A 19,187-nucleotide genomic window follows, 5' to 3' on the forward strand; every position below is an offset into this window, starting at 1 on the left:
CACTTTTGACATGTTTACACATTGACATAAAGCTACTCTTCAACTACACTGTGAAAAAGTGGCATCAGAATGCACTAAATAAGACAGGTCACCTTCTGTTTTACAAAACAAAACATAGCCAGTATTCCCTCAGATATCGGGCTGTATGGATATGGAATGATAAAGTACACATTATCAAGAAATTATCATCTTTAAAAAAAAAAATAAAAGGAGATTATCATTTCATTTAATTCATGATGTTTAATTATTTCTGGATGTGTTTATATATATATATATATATATATATATATATATATATATATATATATATATATATATAAACAGATTTCCTACTTTCCTTTACACTTTGTACTGTGTTCTATGTACTTCTTGGTTTTTAGATGAATGTTTACTTGCTGGTTTCTTTTTCTGCTGTTTGTTGTCATTAATCTTTTGTTGTATTTTTCAGTGAAATATTAATTCAGGGGGTTTTATTTTTAAATGTTCTTTTTTTAAAGATTTTTTTTGTCTTTTTGCCTTTATAATAATAGGGCAGTTTAAGCGTGAAAGAGGGAGAGAGAGGGGGATGGCATATAGTGAAAGGCCACAGGTTGGAGTTGAACCCATGGGGCCCAAAATTTCCGAAGCACACTGTTTGGCAAAACAGTGTACATTACAATTTTGGGGTTTTGACTTATTGACAAAAGAAATAACACGTCTAATTTCTCCCGTCTTTTTTGATCATTTTTTGTCCTTGAATCCAAAGACCACCTGTTTTTGAAACCTTCACATGTGAAGTAGTACTCCTCAGCCAAACTTTTTTTTTTTTTTTAGAAATATTTGTTTATGATCATTTATTACAGACTTTTTTGATAGTGTGCCAGCTATTTAGCCTTTAAGCAACTGTTCAGATTTCACTGCGAATGTGTTGTAAGTTAATAGCTTATACTCATTATTTTTATATTTTTATATTACAATGATTTTCTGGACAGACTTTTTTAATGAAGAAGGGGAATATACCATAGTCAAAAATACCCCTGTGCATGTGGACCAGGCCTTAATCTGAAGGTCACCTCTTGTGAGGCCATCAAAGGGCACCACTGCCACCATGACACCCTTTGATGCTGCTTTTGGTTTCATTCATCGCATCATTTCCATGGACTCTGAACTGAGCTGTCTGGAAATACTGTACAACAATTTACAATACATGATGTTGCATTTATTGTTTGCTATGGTTTGCTTACAATTACTGTACAGCTGTGCTTCTCTCACCTGTAGAAAACCATTTTCATATTTACATGGGAAACATAAGAGGGCCATTAGAGCATAGGCAAAAAAGAGATTTTTTTTAGATTTTAATGGGCAGAGTAATGCATTTGGAATCTGCAGCTCGGGTTGGATAAAATGATGAAAAAAAAAGCCCCTTTATTTTCAGTGCAGATCCAAATTTCAACAAATCTTCCAAAGTAAAGACCTTACTTAACCCTTAGGGACTGTTTGGCGAATTTTATGCACTTTCTATTCTTAATTTCTTTGATAATTTTGGCTGTGTTCAAGCATATGGCATACATTTTTGCAAGATTGTATATTCTTGTTTATTCTTGGAACTTCCAGCCCAAATCCTACAATAAGTCTAAAATATACTGTGGAAACAAAATTGTTACACTCATACTGTTTAGTGCAAAAAATGCACTATTGAAACCCATTCAAACTGCAGTTTTTGACCCCACAGCCATTAAAGCATAAACACATGCATTGTATTATTTCTGGGTGTAATTCTGGGCTTTTGCCTTGGAACTTGTAGTTTTAACCATTGTCCAGCCGATGACGTCTTTTTTTTTTTTTTTTTAAACCATATTTGGCATATGGAGGAAATAAGTGCTATTTCCACTAGGTGCACTGTCATAATCAATGTTGCTACAAATCATTGACATATCCCAAGCTGTGATAATCAAAAACTAAATTAATAACTAATAAATTTTAAAAAATATACTTTGCATGCAGTATATTGAAAATAATTCATTTTCTGTGTTTTTTTTTTTAAATCTAAAAACATGGTGGCATCATGCCAAAAACCTGGTTAAAATTTTGAAAATAAATCAGTATTTTATATTTATGATTAGGACTGCTGCTGGTTAAAAAATAACCCAATTAAGTCAAAAATAATATTGACGTATAATATTTTTTGAAGCTTGATTTTGACAAGCACACTGTGCGCAGAGCAATACAAGTGTGTGTAATATTAATGTGGACCCTAAGGGGTTAATGATAAGTTATACTTCCACTAACATTTATTATGTCAAATTAAATGGCAGAAGGCTGGGAACCAGAATTATTTTAGGCTACCAAGACGAGTTTGTCTTAAGAAGGACAAGATCATGTTGTCCTCATTATGGTGAGCGGTCATTGTCCGTGCCATATAAGTCTCATGAAACATGCTGCTTTGAAAAATGTGGGAAAAAAGCTCTGTTTTTTTTAATATTAATCGGTTAACCCTTTGTAACCTGAGCAATCATGGGAAAAATGAGCAACCTAACAAGAAATGACCAAAAAATTTGCAAATAAAGGTAAAAAGTTACAAGAAAATTACCTGAAAATTACCAATAAAAGAAAATTTTAAAAACAACAATAAAAAAGTAAAGTACTTGATAAAAAGGTACCCCCCCCCAAAAAAAAACCCATACATGTTCTGTAGTATACTTTAAAACACTTTTTGTAATTTCCTACTAATTTTGTCTTTCTCTCTTTTCATTCCTATGTCATTTTCTTGTCCCGTTTTACCAATCGTTTTCAAAAGTACCACAGCACCACAAAACTGATGTCAGTCCAGGTTATCAGAGGGTTAACGTTCAAGTTGTGTGCAGCTGATTGTGATCATAAAAATGACGGCGCTTCTCTTTTAGAAAGACATTTTGACAGTCACTGGTCAAATATTCCTCATGCACATGCGAGCGGAGCCTGAGCACACATACTGAGTCCACATAAATATGACTGTCACCCAGACCTGCGAGCGAGAGAGAGGGAGAGACAGCAACACACTGATATTCACACAGATCAACGTGACCTACCTTGATGAGCTCCGGTCGCAGGTTGATGGTGCGTAGCCAGTCTCGTAAGTGTGGGTAGCTGTCCAGGGCCTCGGGCCTCTCTGTCTCTGGCACTTTCTGCTTGCACTGCAGCTGTTTACAGATGTATTTCATCAGCTTCACCTGCAGGGAGCAATAGAGAACACAGCAGAGACGGCGGGGCGGGTTAGAGGGGGAGACTGGCAGCATGCTTGGCTACAGCTAAAGGAGCAGGCCTTCACTGTCACACCTCTGTGTTGGCAGTGGAATTTTTTGGTGAGATGGCACAGAAATTATGCAGTATGTGTCACTTTTTTTGTCATTGCAACACCACACATAATAAGTAACAGATACTAATGCTGCTTCTACAAAAAATGACCTTAGATGGGGTTATTTTCATCTTACAATCATCACCTCAGCTATCAGATGCCTTTTTACTAAAATAAAAAGGTTAACCTGATGCACTGTTTTTCCAGTCTGAACCCAATGTACCTGCAGTAATGATCCCAGTGTTAGTTTAACCCAATTTCCCAGTGCTCCCGGTGCACAAGACAGTTAATTAGATATAAACAGCTATTATCATACAGAGGAACAATGAGCTGGTCATTTAATGAGAGCATCTGCGGTGCTGGCACAGCAAACAAGTGTACTTGGAACAAGGGAGCAGAACTGTGACATAACGACGGAAGAAAGTGCCATATGACCAGTCAATTCTCCAGTTAGTTTCAGAGCCACTCTGATCTCTTTTTTATCACCAGCTTTTAGAAAACATGACACATTGTTGCAGTGTTGTGATGTAACGAAGTAATATTAATCTGTTACAATTGTTCAGTACTTTTTTGGGAGTGTCAGTGCTTTACTCAAGTTTTTCTGTTTCCATCAACCTTCACTTTTACTTCGCTACGTTTCCCCAAACCGCTTTAGTTACTTATAACAAAAAAAGGGCAAGAAGGGAGGGGGGAAAGAGGGAGGAAAAAGAAAGAAATGGATGGACAGACACATGAAGGAATAGAAGGGAAGAAAAATTGGATTTTGTTCTTTATATCCTTTAATCCTTTGAAAACTGACTTGGACATGGCCCAAAAATTAGACAATTTAGTAAAAACTGACAAGAAACTTATCTGAAAATGAACAAAAAAAGGAGTTAAAAAACAGATTTTTTAATTTTAAAACATCAATGTATAAATGTTGAGATACATAATTTCAAATATATAGTTATAATAATTAAAATATAATGTTTTGGACATTTTGCCCTATTTTTATTTTTTTTCTCTCTAATAATCCTCCCCTGTTTTTTAAAACTAATTTTCAGGTAATTTCTTGTCATTTATTTGCAAAGTTAATCACTGCTTTTCTTCACCACGTTTTCAGAAGAAATAAAAAAAAATATGATCTCACGTTCCAGAGTGTTAATTAGCTTATGAAAGGCACATGAAGGCATAACAAGAAAACTGATGCTGATCCAGGTTTCGAAGGGTTAATTTGTAAGAAGACCTTGTTTTTCTTTCAGCATAATGTACACTCCATTTTTAAAGATGGTGCACATGTTGCAGAGAAATAAACTTGGCAAACTGATGAGTAATAAATAAGTATTTAACCCTTTGAACCCTGAGCACATTGGTTTTTGCTTTCAAAAACATGGGAAAATATGCAATGAGCAACTTGTACCAATGGCAAGAAAATTAGTAAATTTCAGAAATTATTTTTAAAAAAGCTAGGGAAAAGTGTCTAGGTAAAAACTTTGTGTAAAGTTATTATGATCATAGATTTAAAATTGTGTTACTGAATTTTTTTTAGCACTTTTTCCAGGTCATTTCCTGTTTGTCTGGGTTTTTTAACCTACTTTTCTTCTTTTTCTATTTTTTTTGTAAACTAATTTTCAGGTACTTTTCTGGTGCTTTTTTACTAATTTCTTGATCATTTTGGATCACTTCATCTTTCATTGTTCATTGTCCGATATGTTTTTAAAGAAACCAAGCTAATTTTACATGTTTTAAAGGGTTAATTTAATAAAAATTATTTTTGATATTTAAGTACAGTAAATATAAGACACTAGGACTTTTACTCAAATAATACTGGTGACTTTAACTTCTGCCAAAGTCATTTTCTGGTGATATATCTGTACTTTTTCTCAGGTATGACTTTCAGGTACTTCAGCAACCACTGCAGTGTTGCAACTTTTGTAACAATCAGACTTATATGTATTTATTTTGTCATAAAATGCATTAATATATGACTATTCCTGCATGAGCCAATTGAGGACAAAGCTACTAGGAATTATCGCTTTCCTTGTACTTGTGCCTCCTAATTCTCACCAGAGAACGTCCCTAATGTCTTCACATTCTGGTGGCGCTGCTGATGAAGCAGAGGAGTGAATGAAGAGGAGAGAAAGAGGAAGATGCTGGTGCACAATCCCCCTATGATCTTCCTCTCGGGGTTTGCATCTGCTAATCAGCACATTAATGACTAAAGCTCTACTTTTTCTGTCTCATGATGCATCAGAACATCCCAAACCCTGTCGTGCTGCAAAAACACTCATATTCACCAACACAATAACTCTGTGAGACTTTATCCCAAGCCAATGTCAAGTGCAGTGGTCCTGTGAGTAAGTATCACAATGAACACCATGGTATTAGTTTGCACAACCCGCGTTGTGCAGCCCGGCACGGCCGTATAGTGTGTCTCCTTATCTCGGCATCTATCTTTAAGAGTCCATTACAGCAGGCAGCACCTTCAGATGAGCTGCGCGACACCAGCTAGCTCTCGACCCCGCTGCGCACCTCTCGAGTGCCTGAGCAACAATGGGGGAGCGCGTCTCTTTCTCTGCTCATTCAGCTTTTCTCCCTGACACATCCACTTGCCAAGCAGAGAGAAACTCATACAGCAAAAAAATGCTGCTCTCAGAAAGTGCGGCCTTGGGATGTAAAAAGGCTGCTTCGTGGCAGCTAACAAAAGCATCTCCACTGAGGGCCAGAGAGATGAAAGAGGATGGAAAGGAAGTAAATGCTCTCCGTGTCAACTCCACTGCAGCTTTTCAGCTCCACAGTTACTCGTTTATTATCAGCTGTACTGAGAGCATTAGAAAATCATTAAATGTTATCGAAATCAAACCAATAAAAAAATTGCCGTTTTGTGAGTTTGTTACTAATCACTTTCCAGATCATTTTTATGCAAAAAATATATATCCGCAAAGCAAAGATAGACCACAGATCTAGCAAATCTAGTAATTTGCCATTTCTAGGATTGGTTGACAGTGGATAATAATATTAATTTTTTTTTAAAGTTAGTTGTTTAAAAAGCAGCCTTCTGAGTCCTTTGCATTGGTGCACGATCAGTGTGAAATCCACACAGAACAAGTCTATTTTCAGTCCAACTCAAAAAAATCACAAGGCTATACTGGCTGCCATATTGGCAATCTGTGGATTGTTTTGCTTCAAAATCAGTACTGGTTCCAAAAATCCTTCAGGCATTAATCACAGGCTGAGATTTTGGGGGTGACGATGCAGGGTACACGCCAACCCCTCAATATACTGTATAGAACATGGACATTTGTCAGCCAAAATACACAGCTACACTTATTTTGATGGAAGTAAATACATTTCCAACATAAGCTGATACAGAAAAGGCACAAATTTGTGCGTAAAATTTTACCAGATGCAGAAAAGTAAGCGTTTGGAGCTAAACATTTCCTGAGAAGGACCCCCAAAACTCACCATTTCATATCTATCCCCCATAAACAAAACTTCTGACCTTGCATTTAATAAAAACTACTGGTCCTGAAGAGAAAAAAACAAACAAACAAATAAAATAAAGGATCAATGCTAACTTTCCTATCTCACATGAAAATCTAAACAATCTTCAGAGGGTATTTAAATTTTTTTTAAAAAATTCTGATAAAAAGTTAGAAATTAAAGTGGTGTAATATTCCAAAGTATCTTTTTGGAACCTCCTTTTAGTAGCGTGACTTTGACCTTTGAGAAGGAATGGATTATAGAATGGACTTACAGGGCACAGGCCGTGAGTCCAAAGTGTCAGGGGCTCCCCTCGCCTACACTTACAAAATGTCAGTCAAATTAAGACGTACCGACTAGGAAGACACTCCAAATGACCACAAAGAGACACAAGAGGACCACAAACTGATGCAAATGAACTAAAAAGAGACACAAAAGTACTACATGTACCATGAAAAACAACCACAAAGGGACAACAAAATGACTACAAAGAGATGCAAACTGACTAATATTTCATCAAAGAGACACAAAATTACCTCAAAGAAACCCAAATGGCAACAAAATGTCACAAACAGCCACAAGGAGAAACAAAATGACTATGAGGAGACAAAACCCCCACAAAAAGACACATAACAACTACAAAGTAACAAAAAATCTCCATAAATTCTGTGTATCTAGTAGAGGCGGTGGGGCCCTCTGCATATCTGTGCCCAGGGGCCCATTGTCTCATAATCCATCAATGCCTTAGAGCCCAGCTAGTGACACTAGGCAGCTTGATCCCCCTTAAACACTCTTATTTATACACATTTGTAGCTGTAGACACATACAGTATATCCATGAGCACACACGCAAACACTGAAGACAAGCAAGCATACCAAGTAGATGGGTGACTGAACAATGTGAAGCTGTGACACATTTTATGTCCAATCTGCTACAAAGCCACATTCTGAATTACAGAGCCTCGCAGATTATTCAGATCTCTCATCAAGAGTCTGAATTTAGTGTTTCTGGAGAGCAGCATAGCCAGCAATGAAAGGCCTTCACTCAATGTGGCTAATGAGCTAGCCTCCCGCTTTACCCCCTTATACACTAGTGCAGTCCTGTGACGTCAGGTTACCTAGCAACCCCTCTTCTGAGTCGTCAGCAACATTTCAGTGGGATTTTCCCATACATGTGAAACACAGAGCTCAGACACAAAACATCTCAACATACAAAATGTCATCCAGGCGATAACCGTGGTAGGAACAAAACAGCATTTTTATCTGCCATCACACAGAGCTTTCACTTTACCTATCCTAAACAAATAATACAATTACACAGGTCCCCAAATCCCTCATTGATATCAGTAATGTGTATTTGTGCTGAGAGCACATTCAGGCACATCAACAAAAACCAGGAGATAATGACAGCCCCCACCACTGCATATTATTTTTGGTGCAGAGAGGAGAAAGCAGCATTTGACGTGTGGCCTGGAGGTGGGAGGAGGAGAACTGGCGTCAGAGCCCACCTGTCAGCACAGCTAAACAACACCATGGCAACGGCCTAATGCTGCGAGCAGATGAGTGACAGCCAGTGTGTCAGCCACCAGAGAGGGGAGAGGAGTCCCAGCAGCGGCCCTGCCTGACACAGCAGACTCGGGGAGCAGATCCCACTGCTCCAATTGTTTTCCAGAGGCTCTTGCTGACACAGCCACTTTGGCGCACCTGCCAAGGATAGCACGGCCTGTCTGAGAAGTGAGCCACGACGCTCTATCCCAGAAAATTATATTCGCACAGGAAGGTCAGGTTATTTCTCCCCGACTGAAAATGCTCACGTTTCTTGGAGTTAAAGCAGGCTCACTGAAGCGTTATGTCGCCTTGTGTAATAGCTAGCGAACATTAAAAGACAATGTAAAAATTCAAGTCCTTACAGTATAATCTATGAGACAAATGCAATCACGGAAAACCAAATCTGTACATAATATTATTACAATCAGCAACAAGGCGACGCAGGAGCCTGGCTGCCAGAGAAAAATGTCTACACTGTATGTTTCTGCAAACCACCAACATTTCCACGTCTCTAACAGATCAAAATAACATTTCCAAAGTGACGTAGTGTACGAGCTGATATTGTCATTGGGAGGTGGGGGGTGACTGGTGAGACTGGTGAGACACCTGCCAAGCTGCAGACCACTTTTTGAGACAAACAAATGACAAACAGTTGTGATTTAGTGAGTCACTGCTGTTTTTCCAGCTTTTTTTTTTTGGGCACAAAACGTGTGTGTTTTGTAGAGATCTGTCACTGTTTTTCAAGCAGGGATAGTACCACGAAAATCTGTTGGTTTTTTTTTGTTTTATTTCAAGACACTACATTTTCTGCCAGTGTAGTAGAACAAAAAGCGGTTGAACAACAAACAAAACTGGTTATGATTTTGTGAGTCATTGCTGTTTTTCCAGCAATGGCAAATGTGGGTGTTTTGTAGTGAGCTGTCACTGTTTTTCCAGCAGCTTTTTAGGCATCAAACATAGGCATTTTGTAGCAACCCATAAATGTTTTTTTCCAGTGGGAACAGTGGCATGAAACGCAATTTTCTTTTTGTTTTCTTTTTTCTGTTTTTCCAGCAGTGATTGTGCCACCATAAGCATGTATTTTAAGCCAAAAATTGCTTTTTGTGTGTAAGTCTAACCAAATATTAACCACAGTGTCACTGAAGCCTAAAATTGCAACAAACCGCTACATAATAATGTGCAAATGTAACATAAAGGCATAAAGGTACAATGCCAACATTTTTTTACTAGTGATTGGGTTGGACAGTAGCAACTGTAGCACTGGTGCTAGACAAAATTAAAGGCAAGTTTAACATTGGTTTCAAGGACATATTTTCTACCAGATTATGCAAGTAAGCCATGGCGAGTAGCTGTTTTATGAATGATGCACAGTTCTATCTACACAAATAAAAAAAATTAATTAAAATAAAATAAATATTTAAATAAATAAATAAATAAAAATAAAATTACAAATAAAATAACTAAAATAAATAAAATAGACAACAACACACTGGAGAAAGGCAGACCTAGTTATGGCTGACAGACCCAAACAATGGTGTGTTGCCCCTCCTCCATCATTGTTACCAGCAGTGCAAGTTGACCCCTATGTTTGGCTGGAGGAGGGGGTGAGGAGGTGATAGAGAAGCCTCTAACTCTCTGTGGTAAGGTTGTGCAAGGTTAGCGAATATCCCTGCCTACAACATGCATACATAAACAGACAGACCATTGGCTTTGTTTAGTATACTGTGACATGTCTGACAGAATAACATGTGCTCAGTTGAGTCATTTTATACATCTGAAAACCTAAAAGACAAAAGCACTAACAGCTGAAAGTAAAAAACAAGTTTTGTCAAAACTGTAAATTTGAAAATAAATGAAAACTTTGAATTGAAGGATAAACACTTTTCAAAAGGGATATAATTCCAGTTCACTGCTAATATATATAGCCTCAACATACATCAATTAACCATTTATACCACATAGCCATTTACAACTCCACACGCCATGCTGACTTCCTTATGGTTTGCAGCAAGTAAATCCCCCCCTCCTTTCTCCACAGAAGTACAGCAGACCTCAAAATTACAGGATGTAATGCAACTCATCCTGAGTCAGTTTAAGAATAGATGAAGGCCTGCCTACACTGTTCAACCATGCTGATTTCCACATCCACTCCATATCGACAGCACCGCAAAAAAGGAAACGGAGACTGGGTCGGCGTTGCTACATTCACTAGAGTTGTGTTTCCTCTACAGCCTCATGTGAGCGACATTCTCCATTGTCTTCTCCTAGGCCTCCGACACACACACACACACACACACACACACACACACACACACACACACACACACACACACACAGAGCAGTTGTCATGTCATAAGAAGCAGCCCAGCGGATTGGCTTTGATTCTCCCCTCCCCTTTCCTCCCTGCTCTCCCCTCTTGCACAGGCTCTTTGCGCGTCATTTGATTTTCTTATTTAACAACCAACCCTGAAAATGCGTAGGAAGAAAGATGTCTAAATATAGATGCAGCCACAACAGCTCGCACCACGAGCGCACTGCAAAAACTCACTCCAACACCGTGAGGAGACAAAACAGAGTGACGTTTTGCTGTTTGCTATTCATTACTGAGAGCAGTGATTAATAACAAAACAGATAAGTCGGTGAATTGCTTTTGTGTGAAGATTTACAGCAGTGAATAAATATCTGGCATGCTTGTTTTGGGGGTTATGTAAAATACCACATGTAGGCAAAACACTTAACTGTTTACAAGATGTTTTGAGGTCATGTTTCTTGTGTTTGGATCATGTTTTTGGGGCCTAAACACAAATGTAGATGTGATAGAGCAAAAGTCAGGGATACATCAAGAGCTACAGTAAAAGTAACACAGAGGCAGCATGAGAGGCAGGCTGAGTGGGATTAACATGTGAAAAGTGAAGTACCAGTTAGCACTCCATTTGAGAGGCCAGTATCATTATCCTCTCACTGGCAAGGCAGAAAAAACACACAGTTCAAGTGGAATTATAAAGCTCTCTCAACGAGAGTATAAAGTGAGTTCAAGCCTCTCTTCACGGCCCTCCAGTGCAGTATGGGAGCGATGCCCATTTGCACCTCGAGTGTGAAAACTACTTTGACCTCCAGTTCACTTAAAAATCATCACATGAATTAAAAGTCCTTAAATTTTCAGCAGTGACGGCATCTATCATCTCTGGCTGCTGCAGAATGGTTTTACATGTGATCACCTAGACGCTGATGTGGGAGAGCGCTGGCAAGAATTTCAAGATCATGGCCATTGCACACCTCCCACATCAACTGGTCGAAGTTCAGACACAACGGAGATGAGTTTTTCTGGAATGTCTTGTGCACGTCTGAACCACAGCACCTGACACATTGGCTGAAATTTGGAATGATAGCGGTGTCGGGGTCTAGAGGGTCGGACAAAATCGATGATTAACTCAAGAATCTGCTGACTGTTTGAGGCAGCTGGCAAATGAAATCTTAAGGAAGGCGAATCCGAAGCAAGAAGTGAAAGTGCACACTTATGGCAAGATGTGGTTTCAAGATGGTATGCCAGTAAAGACATAGGAAGTAAGATTGCTGAACAAGACTGCGCCCCATGGCCTGCCAGCTCCACTTAAAAGATTGTTAAAGACAACCAGACATTTGACTGTGTTTGAATTAGATGTCGAGCTGGAATAACAATCACAAGCTTTTTAGTCAGTTCACACTCTTATGAATGAATTTAAACAATATAAGACAAGCTGGAAGACAGGCTAAAAGAGCTATCACGGTATTGTTTAAATAGAGGTTAGGTGCTTGACAAATTCAGCAACTCTGAAGCTGGTAGACTCGAACACATTTCTAAAACTTCTGTTTAAAACAGTGAATAGGATTTATAAGGGGAGAAGGTATTTGACAACAGCGACTGTATTGTCACTTAAAGGGACTCTTTGCAAAATTTGCAAAATTTCAATCAGCTTTGTATCATAACTCACTCCACTCATTTAAAAATCAACTCAAAACCCACCTTTTCAAAAAGAGCCTACAACACGTCTTCCCCTACCTCCCCAAATCTTAACTTTCATATCCTCTACATTTTGTATTTGTATTCTTTTCTTTGTATTTGTATCTTCTTCTGATTCATGTAAGTGTCTTTCAGGATCTTGTATTTTTTATTTTGTACTTGTATTTGTTTTCTTTTTGCATCTCATGTAAAGCGTCTTTGAGTACTTAGAAAAGCGCTATATAAGTCCTATTGTTATTTTTACAACATCGGTAGCATGCAAAAATGAACTGTGTTTAACTTAACTCCAATTTGCTAGCGCCCACTTCTCCCTGCTTATCTCCCAGCTCAAACCTTCCTAATGACATGATTGTCTCCGGCTCTGAGGCTGTTGCTTAAAACTACAGATTGTAACTCCGCATCACAAACACAAGTAGAGAGGAGAGAGACGCCTCTCCTTCTCTCTCTTAAACTGAGACCAAACTCCAATCGAAAACAGTAAAAATAGGCAGTGCTGATGAAATATGAAGCCATATTCTGTTGATGTATCTCCTATTTCTTTTCAGAAACATATTTTAGTGCACTGTTTCCTTATACTATGTGTACAGACAGTGGGTGCCATACTGTTCCCTATATTTCTTTTAAAAAAGTCTGGAAAAAAATGAGGTCAGCGGCCGGCTATTGCGATAATTGGTCCGGTGTAGCACAGTGCATTATGGTAGTTGTAGGTTTTCTACCTCTTGAGCAAAACTCTGCAGCTCTTTTCTGTTTTTAATAATTTCCCCTTTAACTGCACAGACAGCCAATTTTTCACTGGACCATCTTTAAAGTGGTGAAATAGCTCTTTAATTTGAAAATTTGAATATATTTCAGTTGTCACTTTCATGACTGTGTTCTCCTCTGCTTTCTTTGCATCCAGTTGTCGGTTTGTGACTTCATCCTATATTTATATAACATGAAGGCAGTTTCCAAGAATCTACTTGATTTGATGTAGATAAGTTAGAGGAATTACTCATTCATCCACTGCTGCTATGTCTACAACATACAAGACAGAAGGATAAGCAAAAAAACATGACATTAAAAGCGAAACTAACAGTAAATCATATCATTCGAAATTAGTAAGAAAAAGTTAAAAGGGAGATGATTTTGGAAAACCTGCAGCTGCAACGAAGGGAAGATTTTAAGCTTGCATCACTGAGTCGAGATACCACAAGAATAACAAACCATGATATTCTTTACACATCACCCTAAAAACCAAGACTAGAACTGATAAAGTTCTGCCAGACTAAGTCTCAAAAGTCATTTTGGACGTTTTCAAATGAATCAACATTCCTGCTTTTGCATAATGAGACCAAAAGCAAAATGATCAGATCAAGGGAAGTTTCTAAACTTTTGACTCGAGCTGTGACCGAAGACATGCTCTCATACAAGATGATCACATTTTTAGTCAAAACATCCCTTAGTACAGGTTATATGCTCTGTACTGTAAGGCAAGGCTTTAGAGCAGGAGCAGTTTGACCACCGTGACAAAAGTACAGTTATAATCAGTGAAAATAAAATGTATATTAATATACCAATGAGACCTGCAATGAGTTGTGCTGTAAACCAGAAAGCATCTAACATACCTGTTTCCAGCGAGCAGTGCGTGGATCTTATCATCTCCACTGCAGGAAATGGTCGATTTCAAATCAAAAGGCGCCTAGTTGTTCTCAAGCTCAAAATGCTATAAGGATACTGAACCCTGCTAACCCACAAACCAGCTAAGCTAACTTAAAGCAACCAGATCCACTATTTGCATTTCTGGCTTTCGGGGATACCCCCTCTCAACGGCCTCTAATGACAGGAAAGAGACCTCAGAGCAGTTTTAATAGCCTTCAAGAAACATGTGAGAGCTGCATGGTGTGCCCATTGTCATGAAGAACAATGCCGGTTCAAAATGCACCTAAAAGACAGTGTAGCACAGGAAGCACTCTGCCAGATCACGTCCTGTTCCACACAGTGACGACAAGGTACACATGACAGCGGATGAAGAAGAGCTGAAGCACGACAGGCTGTGAACTTCACATTTCTTTGTACAAACTATTCTAACAGTTCTTTCAAGCAAACATGTTTTCTCACTCACTCATTGTACAAAAGCAGTGGGGGGACTAAAATGGACAACTGATCTGGTCTGGTTTCTATTTCAGTTTAATACTTTGAATGTTTCATGTAATGCTGGGCTTCTTTGCTTGAGCCTGTGAAAATTTGTTCCCACACAGTGGCCTGCCAACTTGCACCTCATGCCTGCCAGCCAGCTAAGGATGAACCAAATTATTTTCAAGACATTATGAAAACGATTAAAAAGCTGTGCCTAAAAACATAGGACTGCTTTGTCATCTTTTTCTTCTTCCTGCAGACTTTGATACAACCATCGCAAATACATCTTTTGTGTATCTGGCCAAACAATGTGACAAGATTACAAATATAACTGTGATCCTTTTTGACCATTCTGAAGGTCACTTGAAAACCAGTTCAACCAGGCGATTGCCTCTCTTGTGTGGCTGAAACTAAACGCTCGGAGCTTTCTGGAACATTAGTTTTTAGGGGCGACGGCACAATTGTTCACAGGGTGTTCAGTTATACAGAAATAAAACAAGACATGGATAATTGATAGCCTGGAGCCAATCAGGAGTGGATATTCCTTTTATCCAAGGTATAGCCCTTAAATAAACCATGAGCAAGAAAACCCATTTACCATCTATCGTGTCTCTAGAATGTCAGTATGTCTGGAGCCCATACCACAGATACATCGATCTACTTGTGGGCATTAATCCACAGATTTTCCACAATTCATCAAAATGTACTGTATCAGCCTTTTATACCCTCTTACACCACTTCGCCATCCTCCTCCTCAGCAGAAGCAGGGCCTGTTGCCCCCTCATGGCATTGTTACTGACAACATGAAGCTGGACTTTCCATGACATGATTCTTTCAGTCATGTTGCAGCTGAGAATATCACAAAAACAATATGTGACTGTGAACATCCCACGGGTGGAAACATGCAGGCCCAAGATAAAGGTGACCCTTACAATATCGACATTATTGTAAGATTCACATAATATGAGAAGCATGGTCATTTTTTAAAGTTAAATAAGGCCTGCTTTGCATTAAAGGTCTCACATTGTGTAAAAGTCAGATTTCCATTTCTTATGTATTATAAAGCAGGTAAAGGCGTGAAATAAATACCGTTTAAGACTCCACTGAGAAAAACACAAAGCCTGTAGTCAGAAGCTGTGCCTTAAAACAAGCCGCCTGGATTTCTGTGAGTTTGTGATGTCACAACTATGGGCTTCCCATGGATGATGTTTTTATGTAGGCCAAATTGGAAGTTAGCTTCGCCCTGGTTCCCTCATCAAAAACCTGAGGGATTTACCCACTGGATATTGGATAACTGTAGAAAAATAAGCTCTGTGGCAAACAAATTTTTTATGATATTTACATGTTTTATTCAGCAAAATATTTGGCAAATGAAATTAAATGAAAGCCATTTTTTTTTTGGTTTTTTGAAGTCTAAATGCAATCACCAGAAGAAAAAATGTTAGGCTATAGGAACAACCCCACAGTTGCATGTTTTAATGTCTGCGTGATGATGTTCAGTGGATTAATTTAGCCACTTTGTTGCAACAGCCTTTTTTTATTGACGCTTTCTAGCAGCATGTTAGGAGCAGAACCACACCTCAGTTGTGTCACTTCCTGCATAAATACCCACCTAACCCACACCTCCTGTTCCACTCATAATCTTCTCCCCTCCCTCATCCCGTTCTTTGCTTTCTCTTTCTCCCTCTACTCTACATGGGGCACTGCTACGGCAGATCCTCTTTCGTTGCTCCCACACAACATATTTGACAATACGGAAGAGCTACAAACAGTCAAACCATTGGACATTATTAATTGTTTTCTTCAAGAAAACCATTAAACACATTTTGTTAATGGTGTGTTCATTGCTAGTGAAAGACACATAAATAGTTAGTGAGTGGGGTATTTACTGATGTATTTTATATCGTGGAACAAAACATGTTATTATCTTGAGCTTGTGTACCACAGACTTTATTTCAGGCATCTACCAAAAAACCTGTTCAAAAAACCTGACTTTGAGATGAGACATCTAAAGGTTTCTAAAATCCTAGCGAATTTACGGGTTTTAGGACTCGTTCGTGGGGTTCTCTGTAAACCAGTTCAAGTTTAGATAAAACAATTTAAATGGGTCCCTTTGTATTTCCTGCTGGGATATTGTGGAGCTTATGTGAAAAACAAAGCATTTCAGACAGACGGTAAATACAGGTATATCCAAGCAAACAGATGAGGAAAAACAAGTTGTTGTTTTTTTTTTTACATTAAAGCATGCAATCATGTTCTAGTAGCAACCTAGAATACAACTGTCAACGTGAAAATGGGCATAATACGGGACCTTTAAAAAGCATTCTGAATCTGAACTTTAAGAGCATTTTTTAAATATGCAAAGTGGTGGTTGCACCAGAGACATAGAACACTGAGTGCATCCTTTGTATGCTATACCAGACATGGCTTCTCTGCTATAGTAGGATATGCTGAGGCCCTACAAAGCCGTGGCTCTTGCGCAAAGCAATGTCAAGTCATCCCAACACGACTGGACTAAATCTGCATCCACACGCATAGAAAGCAGCGCGTACATCAACCCTGCCTGCTTTGTAGGGGCAAACAAATAAACACATGGTACACGTCGTACATTTTGCGAGCCCATTGTACGCTACACACACGAAATCCTTGTGCAGGGGAATAAATGATATCAGATTATTGAATGTGTGCCATTAGGCCAGGCTGGATTCAGCTGCACAGCACGGTGCAGGGAACTATCCGAGAGGCTCCTGACAAATATTTCCAACCTAGAGAAAGAGGTCACACAAATAGCTGGAGCATACATCACTGACATTTTGACTATTTAGTTTGTGCATTTATTATGTAGAAAAAAAAACATTTGAGTAATGCATTGACCCCTTGGTGTGTTGAAACGACAAAATGTGCCTCACACACACTCGCTTGTAGCCAATAATCAGCCTATATGAGGCGGACATGGTGTTAAAGGCTTCATGACTCCGCAATTTGACTACACTGCTGTATCGCAGGATAGGGCTGTGACATGTCTGAAAGGCTCGTTACCTCTAAAGTGCGGATTTCTTGCTGTGTGAGGTCGTTGGACGCGGCGCATTTGGTCCGTAGCCCCTGTAAACTGGAGATGGAGATTTCAATCATATTCTGGATGAGTTCGCATTGATGTAGTGCGGCCATCGCTGCGCCACCGCCGCCGCCGCCGCCGCCGCTATCCCTCTCCGGCTGCTCATCACTCTCGACCATCTTCCCACCTTTAGCAGACACACTATCCATTCCTCAGCATTGGGCACGGCTGGAAGGGCTGGAGTCAAAAACTGTTAGGCTACAATAAAACACATGCAGCAGTCCAGCGACGCAGCGACCTATTGTGGAAGTTAGCTGACAGCGAATGTCCCCCAGCAGCTCCCAATGTGGAAAAGTCAGGATGCAAAACGAGATTTCTTCGTGTCAAAGCGAGATGCTCGACGGTAGAGCCACGGAGTGAAGCGAGTCACGGAGTCCAGCAGGACTCGACTTGTATTTTAGAGTCCGTGTAGGCTACCGACGACAGGCTACTCTCTTCCACCGACAGCACTGGCAGAGGCTCTCACCGTCTGTCAGCTGTTGGGAACATCATGGGGCGCGGTGCAGTCTGGGAAATGAAGTCATAGCCCGCAGGTCACAAAGACGGCGCTCCACGCGCCACATCCTCCCCCACCCTCTCGTGCGCGCGTGCTCACGCGCAGAAGAGGGAACAGCCAGTTGTGTACAGTTAACTATATCTACTTATTAAAGGAAATACAGTTTCAATTATTACAGCAAAGTGTAGGCCTATTATAGCCTAACATTATTCAAAAAGCAATAACGGGAAGAGCACAGGTGCAATTAACCCTTTGAGACCTGAGCACATTGGCTCGATTTATTTCAAAGACATTGGAAGAAGGCAATGAGCAACTAACAAGAAATTACCAAAAAATGAACAAGAAATTAGTAAAAACAGTAAAAGAAAATCACCTCCAATAAGCAAAAGCAAAAAAAAAAAAAAAAAAGTCAGAAGAAATGATCCTAAGAAAGAGGTAAAAATACATAAATACATAAATAAATAATATTTTCTCTGTAACATAACTTCTAATTATCATCTAATTATAAGAATGACAGTTTTCTACACTTGTATTTTAATAATATCTAATGATTCCCGTACCTGTAGGCTGGCAGTGCAGGAGTGGCTTTAGGCCTGAGGAATACTCACTACCTTTCACCTCACTTACAGTACCATTCGCTACCAGTACATGCCACCTGTGTTGAGCAAAAGAGATGCACCATCAGGCTTAAAAAGAGAAAAAGAGACTTTAGCACTATGAATAATAGACCAAAAGATCTATATGTCTTTTATCAAAGGTACAATCTGTGATCAGTGCACAGCCCCCTCCCCAACCTGCCAGTCCAAGTCCACATAGTTGACATTCCACATGCATGTAGTTGAGTGTACATGGTCTGCATTGAAATGCAGACTGTGCACTTTTCACAATGATGTCATGTTTGGAGTGGAAAGGGGGCTGTACACCTTTTGAGTATTGGGCCTTTAACCCTTTCACAACTGAGCACATAACTTGATTTTGTTTCTTAAAAAACATTGGAATAAGGCAATGAGCAACTGGACAAGATATGACCAGAAATTAGAAAAAAAAATAAATAAATAAAAAGTTAAAGTATAAAGTTCATTTTAAAAAAAATCTTGATTTCTGGGGATTATAATTTTCTTTTAAATTGTTTGGTGATT

At 39.1% G+C, this 19,187-nt stretch overlaps 1 protein-coding gene across 3 annotated transcripts in view; it reads right to left on the reverse strand.

Annotated features, from left to right (window-relative positions):
- The window catches only part of ksr1a (kinase suppressor of ras 1a), a 41,556-nt gene extending 23,514 nt beyond the window's left edge, over nucleotides 1-18,042 (reverse strand). For all 3 annotated transcript variants that reach the window (XM_042499011.2, XM_042499010.2, XM_088088403.1), the window contains exons 1-2: nucleotides 17,477-18,042; nucleotides 3,048-3,188 (exon numbers count right to left, since the gene is read on the reverse strand). In XM_042499011.2, coding sequence (XP_042354945.1) covers nucleotides 3,048-3,188; nucleotides 17,477-17,701 — 366 coding nt within the window. In that variant the 5' untranslated portion in view covers nucleotides 17,702-18,042. The remainder of the gene's footprint in view (nucleotides 1-3,047; nucleotides 3,189-17,476) is intronic.
- Nucleotides 18,043-19,187: the final 1,145 nt, after the last annotated feature.

This window comes from Plectropomus leopardus, chromosome 15 (assembly GCF_026936395.1).
Source record: "Plectropomus leopardus strain MGB_pleo_1.0 chromosome 15, ASM2693639v1, whole genome shotgun sequence".
Classification (NCBI taxonomy): domain Eukaryota; kingdom Metazoa; phylum Chordata; class Actinopteri; order Perciformes; family Serranidae; genus Plectropomus; species Plectropomus leopardus.